Raw genomic sequence first — 15750 nt, forward strand, 5'->3', positions numbered from 1 at the left:
GCATCATACCAACTGTATGCAACATACCAACAACGTACCAAACTTACACAGAGAAAGGTACAGTAAAAGGGAGCAAGGTTTAGTTTGTGTTTGTTTATCATCACTTCTCCCCTCGTCTTTGCTATCTTTGCTAAATTTTCACTAATCAATAATGCTGAAAGAGTGGGCTTTCTAACAGTGAGGCAAAACACTGAAAATGGGGTCAAGGAACAGGCTGCAAACTGGCCCTAATACTGTATTACGTAAAAGTAGGGGGAGAGAAAGAGAGAGACAGAGAGACAGAGAGAGACAGAGAGAGAAAGAGGGGAAAAAAAAAAACTTGCTATGAAGAGCAATGATTAAAATATTTTACACTCTATTTTTATCAGTACATAAAGACAAAAAATAAAAATAAAATAAAAATAAAAAATGCCTTCCAACAGTGCAATGTTTGAATGCATTTATGTAATATAAACAACATTATTCTTTGCTTTTTCTACACAGTCCTCTCTGGTCATGCTTTACATCCAGAATGTCCCAATGGAAGAAAGCAAACGACACCAGTCACTTCAGAGACAACTGAAGTAATAAAACACAACTTAACTCTGAACCACTTGTCATGACTGTCAGAGTTATCACGTTAATTGTTAAATAGGATTTTCTACAAATATACAACATATAAAAACTGTTAAATATATAACTTTAGGCTTTTCAAAATACATTTAATGATCTCTTTCAAACAAGTGTTACTTTTGTTTTCTCTTTAATTTGCTTTCTGGTGCTAAATGGTGTATCAGATGAGACATAGGCCACAGATGACCAAACATGCTCTTTGCAAATACTGTATTATCCAACTTTAACTATCAAAAATGGAACTGTAGAAGAGGCATGTTTAACTGGTTAAAACTGAAAATGATTTTAGTATGAGAAAGTCAATCTAAGTACAGAGGAATAAAGGTGCTGTGTAGACAGTTTGTGTCCTTTTTGTCTACATTTTTCAAACATTGGTCGTTTTCCCGCGATGCTCCGTTATGTTCTCTAGAATGCGGCATTTCAAGAGCAGGTCTCTGGGTTAGTTTTTACTGCAGCTTTCCAGAAAGAGTTCTGCTGAACAGCAACATCTCAGCTTTGTGAAAGCTGGAATCATGTCTCTTTGTGGAGACCACCTACAATTTAATGACATCACTGTTAACAGTAAGATTGTGTTCACTTTAAAATAGATTTTTCTCTTTGGTCTATTGTATATACTGAAAGTATAAGAAAATAAAAGCAATTCAGACAGTTTAGGGCACAAGAAGAGTTTCTCTTTTGCACCTCAGTGTCCTCCCATAGGCAAAACAGTCTTCTCTAAGGCTGATTGGGATGATACTCTTCGTTGTAGCAGACTCTTCAGATTAAAACAAGTAGGTAACATCAAGTCCAGCAGTGGTGTATAACGCAGATGAAACGTCAACCATGAACTTTTTTGTATTGCTAATGCCCAAGCATATCTTTTATCTATATTCCTTAGTTCAGTGATCCTTAGTATGGTAGAACAAACTTTAGCTCATAACGTAGAGGAATTATGCTGTCTTTGATGAGATACAGAGAAACAGACAGTTGGGTTGATGACATATAACGGATGATGATCCACAGCAGTGAAACTTGACTAAGTTAAGTAGCTCACACAGAGCCTAAACCACTCCTACGAGGATTCTGTGTTGCTGCATTTGTCAGGAGACCTGTAAATCAATAAGAACAAATGAGTCAATGTCTTAATTTACAACCCTGGTTATCTTTATTCTCCATTATTTTAAAATGTACTGTACTGAGATTTTTTTCAAGGAATCAGTTCATGAATTAGAAGATATTTGCTTTTCACAGCAAACATTTTCCCTGAGAAACAACATACAAACAAACCTATATCTTGTATTTATTATACAAAAAATAGCAAAAATTTAATCATGATTTATAATTAGAGTTATGAATATAAATGATAGTTTACAGTAGCTTAAATGCCTTCTACTCTCTGCTAAGCTCCATGCACATTCTTTTTTATAAAAATAATATCACAGAATGTTCTTTTACCTGCATTAGTTACATATAGCATTACCTAACATGCACTTGATCATGAAGAATAAGATGGCTACTATTTTTTTAAATATAAGATATGATGAAAAATGGACATGAAGGACATGAACATTTAATAAAAATGGCAGAATGTTTATACTGAAGGCTTTTCTGCCTTTTAGTTTCTAATGAGAACTAGCATGCACTTGTTGCTCTATAGACTAATTTGATCAACACTGCCCTCTAGTGATGCAACTACAAGTGCAAATTAATGAAAATAATGTATACTAATAATCAATATAATAAGAAATTAGTTTTAATTACGCACCAGAAAAAAAACAAAAGAGTGAAACTGGAAATATGACTGCTCAGTGAACCTGTTGAAAGTAAAATGGAATAAAAGCCATTAAAATAGAAAGGAAAAGAAAAAGGCAGTGGTTTGAAAGAGAAACAACAGAACAAAAGTTCACACTATGAAGAAAACAAGAATACTGGAAGACAGCATAAACACAATGAGAAAGTAATGACTAATTTACACAACAAGGGGCCAACTAGTCATGCTCACCCAAAATATCAGTTTAGAAATGGTTTCTAAATTAGACAGATACTGTGCAACAAAAAATGTTTTGAGGTGTATTAAGCAAGCATAATTATTACAAAATGCTGTTTGAATGTTCAAATGCTGTTTTCTGCTTTGGCATTATCCTATCTCCAAATAGTCAGAATTGTCATTACTGATGGAAATACCATGAATAACTCCAGAAAATACTGAACAGTGAATGTGAAAGAGAAAAACAAATTAGAAATTCCAATTCACTTCATTCAAGCCTTGAATTAAATTTTTTTTTTTAACCTATCCCTCAGAGAGGTAAATGAAAGAAATACCTGCCTCCAAATCAATTTAGTGACAGCTTGAAACACATGTATCTCTCTCTGTATAAATGTATGTAGAAAGATAGATAGATAGGTAGACAGATAGATAGATGAATATTTTCCTTATAAGGCATAAAGTGTATGTCACAGATTTCTGCTGTTGTCCTCTCACCTTTTCCAGGAAAAAACACCCCAGAAATCTTGCAAACAGCCTTTCCTTTTCGGACTAGTGATCAGATCTCCAAACCACATGGCCTCAGACAGGCTGAAGGCAAAAAACCTGGATGATTATTGTGGTATATCCCCCTTTTTAAATATACATTCAGCAAGATAAATGTTTTTATGTGTTTCCCCTTTACACTCTTTCCTGGGATTTGCACTATGCCCCCTATTTTTCCTCCCATTAGAAAAGGACAAAATTTTTAAGGTAGTAATACTTTTTAGGCAGTGAAACACAAAGCAAAAGTTTTATGATTTATTAGGTCTGAAGGTAAACTACTATTGTGTGAAGAAGTAGGCTGACTTAGCTCAATCTTTCCTGAATTAGGCTGGAATGGCCCAAAGCTAAAAGCAACAGCATAAACTGCTGATGGACTGTGTATTCATCGTTTTCATAGTGCATTTCTATAGCATATTGGTCCCAGGATGGAGAGAGAATTCAGGTACAACCACATTCATTTGCAGATACCTGCTGCTCTGTCATTTCATGGATTTAAAAGCTTTCTTCCTGGCTTCCTATCCCTGACACCACTTTGCACATCCCTGCTGCATGAATATGGTATCAACACTTTAAAAGTAGGAGAGAAGAAGAGAGGAGAGAATTACACATTTTAAAAATGCTGAGGCAGTATAGAGAGCAGGCTTGAAATAAAGTGATGACAGGCAGAGAAACAGATTAGAGAGCAGGAGGTGAATTTACAACTTTGGACAATGACAGGAGAAAATGGAATGAAAGAGAAGACGAAAGATATAGGTTAGCAAGGGAAGTTTAAACATCATTTATTAATGAAAGCAAGAAAAAGAGAAGTAAGACAGATAATAGGAACAGCAGATAAAAAGGATAGAGAGGATGGGAGAGAGCATGAAGAGTCCAGAGAAGAGGAAGAGAATGCGCACCTACCTTCTCATTTCCTGTTCTTCCCCTTTCATTCCTCATCACAGAAATAACCGTTCCCCAGAAAAATAGACAGATCAAGCAAGCTAAAAGAGGGATCTCAAAACTGACCATAGAAATGATTTGCTTACTCTAATAGTTCAAACCATAAAAAGTACCATATCCTTGAGAGGCAAGTTTGAAGAAAAATGGTGCTCTTGAAGACTGCTTGGGAATAATTTCTAGAATATTAATTAGGTTGACAGAGATTTGAATGAAAATTGCAAATTAAATAACTGTGTACACAAAAGTGCTTGAAAACTTGGGAAAGGTGCCTTGGTATAGTTTTATTCCTTTACTCAGGAAATTTGCAGCAGCATCATATTAAGGAGAGCCTGGGTACCAATCACCTAGTGCCAGCTTATCTTTTCTGTCCATCTCTGCATAGGATTGCTGTCAATTTTAGGTATCACTGCACAAGATCCTGGTTGTCCTGAAGTCTCTTTATCATTGACTTGAGGGAAGTCAGAATTTCTCCCCAGCTGTTCAGACAGTAGATTCTGAGTTCTTCTGAAATAGTCAGCTGTTCTCACATCAGCCACTGTGCTGCAGTGGGCATAACCTCCCATTTCTGTTGCTTTCTCTCCATAGTATATTTTTCCTGAGTTGCTGCTGAGATCATCTTTGCTGTATGGTATATTGGAAACACTCACATCAAATGCTTGGTATATCAGTAAGTCAACTGATTACATAATTCGTTTCCCAGTAAACTCTCAAAGACTATCTGTTATCTCAGTAGAAAGATGTTTTTCCTACCTCAGATGGTAACAAGGCAAAATGGAAAAATTTCCCCTCTGTATTTTGCCTTCTTCTGACAATAGTCTTCCTTTCCCATACCTGAGATTTCAAAAGCACCTTCTCCCCTTGTGGGAAAGCCACTTCAGCATTTCCAGTCACCACAGGTGTTGAAGAGGTGTGCAGTAGCTTACGGGCACTGCTCCACCAAAACACTCATCTCTGCCACAAAATGGCAAAAGCTGAGTGGCTGAGTGGGTTTGTTAAAAGCTTTTCACTATCACAATAGCATCCCCAAATATGAACCTCACTGGGCTTTAAAATACCAGGCAGCTCCTGTCTCATTGTTGGTATAATATTACAAAACCAATAAAATAGCAAGACACTTGATATGTCAGACAAAACAGAAAAAAAAAAACATTCTAATACTGTTCCTCTCTTTTGTTACTACTTCTTGTAAGCTTTTCAGTATAAGCATCTACCCTTCCACTTGCCCCAGTTTTACTTCAGTATTTCTTAACAGAATAGGAAAGTCACGTGCTGCAGCATTTCAGTCTTTGTATGGTACAACTACAGTTATTCATTAATACAGTTGTGTGTGTACTACTGTACATGACAGAACAAAATGACTTAACTGATTTTTAAAGGAAGTTCTGAAGCCAGAGGAGATCACTATAATTTAATGTTCTGTACAAACCCTTGGCCTGATCCAAGACCACTACAGTTAATAGGAATTTTTCCATAACAACTAGTGGAAACTTTCTGTTGGAGTCTAGACTATTCCCTTGTATGTGTCATCCACATTTACAAAAAAATTACTTTAAAATGGAGGCAAAATTAAAAGTTATCTTAAAATGAATGGTTCAGCAATCCACCTCAGTATTTTGGCAGTAAGATGATCACAGTTTGGAGAACTCTTGAACTCGTTGGACTTAAAGTTACTGAATGGACATCTAGTACTGGAGCTTAAAATACTGCTGTACAATATCTGACTGTTAATGTCATGGAAGCCCAAACGATAATCAGCTCCAGTACGCTCCATGGAATGCTGTTCAAGAGCAAAAAATGAGTAATGTAGGAGTCATTTTCCTGACTATTAAAAGATAATCTAAAGCATCAGAAACAATACATTTCATATGATCGTATATACCTCATTATAGTTCTTGGATGGCTTTAACATATCCTAAGAATGTTTGACCTATTAGAGCAATAGCAACAATGTACACTTAATGTCTCTTACTTTGTAAGGAGTGGAGTAAGGGCAGTCTATCTACAACTCTGCCCTAAAGACACAAAATAAAGTAGTTCACTGTTTCATTCCCGTGGTCAAAGACAGAGAAATAAGCTTTGCAAGTCACCTTGTGGAGACGGGAATATGTGGTACTCCTCTGACTTACACAGGCTTCCCATCAAAAAAACCTCATCTTTCACTGTGGTATCTAGGATCTAATATAGTGATAGAATGTTTGAGTTTTTGATCACAAAACAGAAAATTGAGCCAGACTTATCGTGGCTGGCAAATATTTTCAGAGCCAGGACTGAGTTTCAAGAATGTCTGGACTGGCCTTTTATTTTAAATGGAATCCACATAAGGAGCAACAATTCCATGTCAAGCCTGGTAAAGCTTTAGCAGTTTCATCTGGTTTCCACTCTGTATTTTTAGAATAAAAATGAACATCAGAGTGAACCAAAGTTGTTATTTTGTGCTACAGTAGCCAAGTGCTATTACATGACTGCCTGGTGAAGCTACCTTTGCACACTGGGATGACAACTCTGAATTATCTATCATGTTTCCAGTACCGATTTCTGGAAATTCTCTCGATGCCTCCAATGTAATTGGTCATTTTAGAAGTTTTAGTGTTGCCTAACAGCTGAACTACTTGTCTAAACGGAGTATTTTACACTTTAAACTACAGTTTTAAAAATGCCTTTGTGTATCTTGGGATTCTGTCTAGCACCCATCAGTGTAAATGACTTTTGTTGTTTTTAACTTGTACTATTATATGAAAAAAACTAACATACCATACAAAAATAATTCACAAGGCTGGATATAGGTTTGGCCAATCTCTGTCTCAGAAAATCTATTCATAATGGAAACAGTTCCAAAGCTTTTAATAACTGACTGGAAGTCAAATAAACAGCATGTCTTTCCCCTCTGCTTCTGCAGCTGTCTGTTCTAGGTCCCTGAATAACTAACCATGTATAATGTAGAAAGGAAGATATAAAAGCATTAAAATGCCCAAGGAAAACCTTACACAGTCTTGCAAGATACCTCATGCTTCATGGGAATAAAAATGTAAATTTCTGGCGATGATCCTAGCAGTAGCAAAGACCTGTTGCATTTATGTGAACTCCCATTGTCCCTCGTGACAATTTATTCTGTTTTCTTCCCCTCCCCTTCCTTTCTCCTTGCTTTTCATATACGCAAATTGAATTGTTCAGTGTTCAAAAAAAGGCAAGTTAATCTAACTTTAAAGTGACTGTGACTATTAGGTATAAGAAAAAGAAGCATGAAAGTTATTTCCTGTAGAAATGCTATACTTATTCTGTGTCACTGAGATAGCCATGGGGCAGGATATCTTCACGAGTTCAATGGATTATAATGCCTATGGAACTAGGAATAGTAAGACTGGTCAAACCTAATGACTGTGGTCGTAGATGAATAAAAAGCAGTCTAGCATACTAGGTAGTGGATGGCATGCTTTCTATACATACTGCAATCTGACAAAGTAGCATTCACGAGTTACAGATAGAAGAATTCAGGTAATAGTGACCTTCTAAGAGAGCATGCCGTTTCTTTAACACTTTGCTACAGAAAGTAGAAAGCATTTATTAAAACTCTTCGCAAATAGGGATTTATTTTTCCAACAACAATCATTTTAAGATCAATAATCTCTCTCGAACTAAAATAAAAAGTGTTGTTTTTCCTTAAATATCACTCCTAGCTCTATATTCTCAGCTTCCCCTTACCATCTACCAGGAATATCACCTTGATTATTAATTTCCTTTTCCGCAAAAATCATATTTGTCTTGTATTACCTTTTTGAATTTATGAGAAGTTGGAATATGCTGGGTCAGATCATACACTCCTTCTACTGAATTACCCATTGCTTCATCTGTGATACTAGTGAAGGCAGTGGCACTGTCCTTATAATTGGTTAATCCTTACCATGAATAAAGATGGTAGAACCTGCTATAGTAATATAGCCTAACTGACAAACCAGCTGAAATACATTCAACTCTGGGGCGCATAGGAGACTCATGTTTTAAAGCCCAAGCTCAGGCATCCATAACAATGCTAGCTTGCTTTGAAGGTTCTAAACATATGCTAAGGAAAGGCAAGGCAGGCGGCAAAAGATATACCCCGTCTGAAATACCTGTGCTTAGAATATTCAAAGACCTTGAGCGCATTGGTGATGGTGGGAGACTTCCTATTGGAATAGCATTTAGAAGTACTTTGGATGACAAAATGGACAGGTAGGGCTCATTCTGTCCCCGTGAAAGTCTAAAGCTAATTCCTTGAAGCAACATGGAGGGAAAGAGAGAATGACGAGCAGGATCACACATCTTGTAAGGAGCAACGACACAAAACAGGGAATTTTCATCTCTCCAGTGCTCTGGGTAAAGAAACAAACACACTTAAAATAACCCTTGCTAAAGGCCTTGATCAAGTCACCAAATTGTATCTATCTGATTCTTTTTGCTCTTTTAAAACAGTCAGAGGCGTACACCTATAGGAGGCTTAGTGGGAGGTAAAAGTAAGAAAGATTTGTAACTGACAGAGTATTATAAGCTTGAAAACTGATTAATGCTCTGCTTTCCTTTTACTCTTCAAATAGGAGCAACTGCAATATTAACACAATTGAAAGCATGTAAGAATAACCAGGGGCTTTCCACAGGGTGGTAGAAAAATAATCTGGAATTACCGTTCCCGAGATTTTTTTCTGAGGTAGGAGACAGATTCAGACTAAAACATCACTGCACTGAAGAGTCTATTTTTATAAAAATGCAGTAACTTTATCTATACTGACCTTTGCATATCATACCTATATACCTATATATTAAGGGTGCACTGCTTATTGATAAATAAATCTTAACATAGAGATAACCTTAATCATTTTAAACCTTCTTGTGAATAATATGCCTTAATTTTGCTTGATGTTAATAAGAATTTAATAAAAATAATGATCTTCCATAAAAAGAGGCTCGTATTGCCACCGTAGAGGGGCATCTCATGGAGAGGGTGATGGGAGTTTTATCTGCAAAGTTTAAAAACAATCTATCTTGTCTATTTTAAAGTTTACTAAGCTACATAATGAATGAGAAAACTAGCAATCCACATCTGCCAGCAGCTAAAGTCTGCAGACAAATCTAAACTGTTACTTTTTCATCTCTAATTAGAGAAGAGAATTGTTCAGGGGCATCTGTGAGTGACATCTGATTGACAGGCAGCTGGTCTGGAACAAGGTTGGCCTCACACTTGCAATAAAAATTGGAACAGTGATTTCCTAAGACTGAATGTGAAAATAGTTAAAGTTCAATGAATAATATATCAGAAAGGTAGTGTGCTTTTAGATGGAATATTTAGGATATTTCATACATTAAAAGAGAGAATTCTGAATCATAAAGCGTGAGCTTTAAATAGAAAGCTCAACTGCTAGTGAAGGAATGGAATAGTCAGTGTTTACTGGTTATGTCTGCTTTATGTAGTCCACCTGGCAATTTATTAGTTAAGAAAGCAGTCATGTGTCACATCATTCAAAAAAGCAGTCTGGTGCAGTTGATGACTTTCAACCAGCAATCTTTACAAATATGCTAGATATGGGGAAAAAAGCCCAGTATTTAAAATTGCTCTACTTTGCTTTTGTCTGTGGCTCGAGGAGAAAGTAGGAAGTGGGTGACTGAGAGGAGTGAGAGGAGGAGGAATGTATATATGTGTTAGGTAAAGAAGAATGCAGGAAGATTTATATTCTTTCATAGCCCTGTTTGAAAACAAAGACAAGAACATACATTGCATTCTTCTGAAGAAATAACATACAGTCATCCATAGCAAAGACAGAATAGTAAAGGCTGTCTTCAACAAAGCTCAAACATATGTGGACATATAAATAGAAGACAGTCTACCACTGATCTTGGTCCTCATGCCCACTGTGAAGCTGGATACATTTTGTAAAAGTAAAATTTTCTAAAACAGACCCGTCTTTAGACAATCCTCTAATACATGTAGAAGCGTACCAGGATGTATCAGCACAAAAGAGTTCAACTTTTTAAACATTGATTCTCCTCACTTTCAGTGCAAACACAAAACTTTCCAGCCTAACAGATTATAGCATCCTTGTTGACAGGTTTATGAGACTTAGTTCCTAGCTCCAAAGACCCTTTGTAAAGTGTGAAAAATCTCTCCCTGACATGGCCTACCACTGAAACAGTGAGGTTCTTCAGGAAAGTGAAATCTTTCCATGCTTCCTTAAAAAGTTCCTGTTCCTATCTTGCTTCAGATTAAAAACTAGCTTGTGCAGAGACCCTTCATTCTGCAATACATGTTCTGAAAGGACCGTGGAAAATGTGGTGAATGATAAAGTATTTTGTTCTAGAATATTTTTTGGGGCTACTTCTCAACAAGACAAGGGGAGAAGAGAAAGGAGCAGAGAATTTTGCATACAGAAATGTATGTTCATCCTCTGTTTAATGACAATACATCCATACACCTTTGGGGACTATTTAGTCCTCTTGTATTTTCTTTCAGGAAGTGCTTCTTATATGTTTTGTAATACTTTTTTATAATCTCAACTAAAATGTCCACCTTTTTACGTCTACGCTTATTCTCTGGTTTTGAGTTCGGCATAACTATGAAAATGCAGGGAAGAAGGATGAGACAGGGCATTTAAGGATGAGGATCCAAAATTATTCAGCTGAAACATTTTTAATCTCATAGTGGCAAAGCAGACACCTAGACACATTATGGTTATAACAGTCTGATTAAAAGTGCAGATACATTTAAACCTAACACAAACTAGGGATGTATACAATACAGCAGTTGAAAAACCAACCAATACATCACTGTCTATTAGAGGCAGAGAGCTCTGTACACTGTGCAGCATATTGGATCTAAATTCTCTGGCAAGACCACCATTACCCTCCCCACCCCTTTTCTAGGATATTTTGGCAAGCAGTGCTGTGGTGATCAGATTTCTGCAGCAGACTGAAAACAAACAACAAAAGAGGAAAAATAAACTGTGGCAAATGTCAAGGAATTTGCTATAATATACAATGAATTTTACACACACAAAAGACAATGAGCACAATACAACTCTTGGAGCTGAGGAGTGGAGGAGAATTCTATTTTCACAGAGCAACAAGCAAAGATATCAGTCTTGGGGAATCTTATCACTGTATCTAGTTTTGTGTGCTGCCTGTAGAGGTGGGATTAATGTCCTACCCTGTAGCAATCTCTCTCAATCAGATTTTAGGGATTCCTAATCCAGTGTCTCTTCCAATAGAGTCCTTCAACTCCCCATTATTTCAGTCTCCTTGGATTGGATTCAGAGATTTTGAGACCTAAATTTAGGTGTCTATATGTGGTGATTATTTGTGATCTCAATTAGAGTCAACAGAATCTAGAGTTCAATTCAGCCTGAACACAGATGCATGGTGCCTATGTGCCATGCACCAGAACCCCTGATCTCCAGATGCTGCTACAAAAGTCCCTGTGTAGGTGCCCCTGAAGATGTCTTAGATTCTTGGAGCACCTCAGATACCCGGTACACATGAGTTCAGGCAACTGAATTCTGCCCTTACTCTTCTTTCTCAAGTGGAAAAGAGGTCCAAGCAGCTCCTCCTTATGTCTCTGTGGGTCCCAACTGGCCATAAATTATCTGCTAATCCTTATTGTAACTCCACATACACTACTGTCCAGGCCCTTGTCTTCTGACTGAGCATTTCCTCAGAGGTGAATCACACAGAGGACAGGAAAGAGGGATGAGATTACAATCTTGCGATCTGTCCTTGTGCCTAAGCAGCAAGCAATCACAGTTCTGTTAGCTAAGGCTACCAAACAGACCATGAAACATTTGTGTGGGTCCATCTTTAAGAGAGAAATGTCATTGCTGTGATCACAGAATCCCAGGAGGTCAGGAGGATGGGATCCCAGATAAGCATCTTATTCCACAAAGCACATTTCATTACAAGTATTAGGAGAGCTGCCAATTTGTTTCCTAGAAACATTTATCGAACCTTTGTTATTTTTCAAGCTCTTTTTCACATTTTAAGAATGACAAATAATAACATCAAGCCTTGAGAATATTGCAAAAATGACAGAGCTATTTAAAAGATACTTCTAGGTTAAATCAGATTAAAATGTACTGCTTTCTGTTCCTCGCTTGTTCCAGTCGTAGGTGTAGAGTGGACCTCACTGGGTCATAAAACAGCTACTCAGATGAAATGCAATGAACCTGAGAAGCAAACAAGCATCAGGTGAAGACAGGAAACAAGATATGGTAATGATAATGTCATTAGTGAAATCTAGTGAGGTATATGCTCTCTGCCGTTTATCACAGTGCTGTTTCTGAGTTCGTAACGAAACACAACAAATCAGTTCCAAGAACCACTAATACGAAACTTATTTTTACTATAATATTCTATAGTCTCAAACTTTATTCTTTTCATTATGCTAAGACTTTTGCTGCTGAGACCTCATAGATTTCTTTTTCTCATCATAGATTTTTCTCAAATTTGAAAAAAATGCAAGAGATTTGAAAGACTTCAGCTGCTGGCAATATCAAGTCCTTGGTTCCTTTGATATGTTTGGGTTTGTGAGGGGGAGGTTCTCAAGACAGAAGGAAGAGATATCACCGTGTTTTAGCAGTTACAAGAAAGTACATCAAAGTTAAGGGGATAGGTCCTAAAATATTAACTATAGTCCAGATGGCTTGTGTGGGTGAAACTTGAGAATGTTTTATGAGAAATCACACAAAATTCAGATGCTATAGAAACAAGAGACAAAACAGAAAAAAGAGGAAAATGTATTACTGACTCTGCTAGACACGTTGGGCAACATTTCATAAATATCAGCTGGAAGAAGTCATGACCAATCTTTCCTTAGAGGCCAAGGATTAGATGTTGTATAGGACAGGATTAATGTACAAATGACATCATTTGGTTTGAGTTCTTAATGTCAGGTGGAGACCTGTATATTCTCCTCAGAATAAACCCTGGCTTAAGACATGAGTTTCTTGGAGATGTCAATGTATCAGGGTCAATTAACAAAGAATAGTTTGTAGTTGTCTGACACTACCCCTTTTCCTTAATTAAACAGAAATGGAAAAAAGGAGGATTTTTTTTAAAGTAGGGGAGAAAATCTGTTGTGTGTAGGAGACCATGTGGGTGTGAACTATGGGATTCTGTAAGATTCACAGGGACCTCTTTGGAAATGACACGACAGACAGAACCATGCTATTAAAACACACTGTGCAAGGTACTGGCATAAAATTGTCCCAGCAAGTATATCTGCTGGCAAGACTCAGCTGAAACTCTCCTCTCCCCACAATGATCAACTCTGTTCATAATGGCTTTTATCACTGCTAGACTCAACACTTCCTGGTACAAGAACATTTAGAAATAATCTTGAATAATTTTGCTTAGGAAAATAATTCTATTTCAAAAAGTTAAACTTTCATTTCAAAATGAATCAATTACATTTTCATTTTGGATCCCAGAAGGAGTACTGTGTAACAAGATACACTATGAGAAATATATACTAATAATTCTAACATTTATTGCTTAAATAATTAGCATTGCTTGTTAGATAGAACTGACTGAGATGTCTTATTTTCTGTGTCACAGTGTTATCTGTTTGTGCTGGGTAAAACTATTTGATAATTCTATCTGAAAAATAAAAACCTGGATTCTAATTATCTCATTGACCTGCAGGCATCTAAATGCCTAATTTAGTAGTTTGTTAGCCGTGGACACTTTTTTGGAAAAACACACATTTTGAGTTGCTAATACAGACTGTTTTAAAGCATACTGCAACTATGCACACTTGTCTTAGCTGCCCCTTAAATTAGAATCCATAAATCTTATCCAATGTTTAAAAAATGTTTAGCCTGACAGTCTTTTAGGAAACACCCCCCCCCCCAAACCCTATTGCTTTTATCATATAAATGCAATGAAACCTTACCTTTTGGAGGGGTCTATGTCTCTCCATTGATGATGGAGAAGATTAACAGCAACTAGCTTCTCAACTCATGTAACTGGTAAGCGCGTTAAATAGAGGAATGAATCTGGATGTCACAAATTATTGTTTTTATAATTAAAAATATATATTCCTTGACTTTTTTTTTTTTTAGTAAAAAAACCTGTATGGTATGTTACTTCTAAAGACCAGATGATGTTTTCATCTTCCTTGACAAATTTATTTCAAGTTAAGATATTAACAGGAAAACAGCCGCTTTTCTAATTAGTACATTCGATGCTTAGCTTCTTTTCATTCCTGTACAGACAGTGGTCACTTTGATCTACATGTTTTAATCAGTGTTAAGTAGCACTAGGCCCTTTTAATTTAAAAAAAAGATAATCACAAAACAAAATATATACCTAAAAATGGATTTGACCATTGATGATATATCTTATTATAACACATTAGTAGGAACAAAATGCTATAATACTACTACTAATATGCCATTAAACAATGTCATAAGAGTAGTGAAAATGAAAAATAATATGGTGAAACAATGAAAAGGCTCCTTTGGATTCCAAATGCCAAAAAAATGAAAATTCCAAGTTTTAACAAATACTAATAATTATTACTCTGATTGTAGATTCAACATTTGGGTAAGAGGAATTCTGAATTTTTCCTGAATCTTCTTCCTTCCCTCTTAAACTTTCAGAGCTGGACACAATCTGACCAAAAGACGGGGGTGGGGGGATCCATTTTATTGAAATATATCTACTGTCTAGTCTTTAAACTTTGATAAACTATACTTAACTAACCTGCGGTGCTTGCTGTTTATACACTTAAAAATGCAGACCAGCCTATCAATGGGTAATAGAACACATTTTCGTAATGATTTTCCATTTTAATTTGTACTTATGTTAAAATTTTATTAAACTAATGTTCTTTTCCTACTCTATATATCTGAACATTCCACCAATAAACTCTGTTCCTGAGAATCTTTTTTTTTTTTTTTTCCAAAATATGGCACTGTGATAGGCCAGAACTCTGACAGCTGAAACTCTCTGAGCCGACTCCAGAGGCAAAAAAAAAATTTCAATATTTGCCAGAGGTCATCTTTGTCAAAGATGACCAGGCACCCACGGCCAAGCATATACAAAGTGCAGCTGAGCACTTTGCCATCAAAATTCACAAACAGGGTGACTTGAAAATGAACCTATCATTCCTAGCGATGGCAATGCTTTGCTCACTTATGAGATATACAGTTGTCTGATAGGCCAAAAACAGCACAAACAACATTAAAATGTGGAAAAAAAAATATGGATCGTAACTAAACATAATTCAGCAGCTACAGATTCGGACCTGTATTAATGTCAACAAAGAGATAATAAAATTTGTTTTAAAGGCTCATACACAGTTTGAGTGGAAACTAGTGCCAAGATTCATCAAAGGCTGCCAATTGCCATTTGCTGTGCTAATTTGAGACATTCATGTATTTAAATACAAGTACACTTTTTTGCTATTCTATCGTCCTGCAGGTTCTCCTGAAACCATTATAACTGGCTTATTTCCCAGACATCTCTGTAAGGTATATTTTGCTCATGAAAAATATAACATATAGGGTCCTAAAATGAAAAGTGTGGCAGGAAACTTTTGGCTGGCAAGTTCTTAAGTCTGGGGAAAGAAGTGTTTCAATCTCAAAATAAGGAAGATGATGAACTGAATTCCTGGCTAAGCCCTTAACATTTACAAAATTACAAATAATTGAGATAAACAGATGTTCTTTGGA

At 36.3% G+C, this 15750-nt stretch overlaps 1 protein-coding gene across 1 annotated transcript in view; it reads right to left on the minus strand.

The window, feature by feature from the left end:
* Window positions 1-333: 333 nt before the first annotated feature.
* The window catches only part of TAFA5 (TAFA chemokine like family member 5), a 435064-nt gene continuing 419647 nt past the window's right edge, over window positions 334-15750 (minus strand). The window contains exon 5 of the mRNA XM_067289975.1: window positions 334-1700. Within this exon, the coding sequence (XP_067146076.1) occupies window positions 1692-1700 (9 nt within the window). The 3' untranslated portion in view covers window positions 334-1691. The remainder of the gene's footprint in view (window positions 1701-15750) is intronic.

The sequence above is a fragment of the Apteryx mantelli genome, chromosome 1 (genome assembly GCF_036417845.1).
Source record: "Apteryx mantelli isolate bAptMan1 chromosome 1, bAptMan1.hap1, whole genome shotgun sequence".
NCBI classification, from domain to species: Eukaryota; Metazoa; Chordata; class Aves; order Apterygiformes; family Apterygidae; genus Apteryx; species Apteryx mantelli.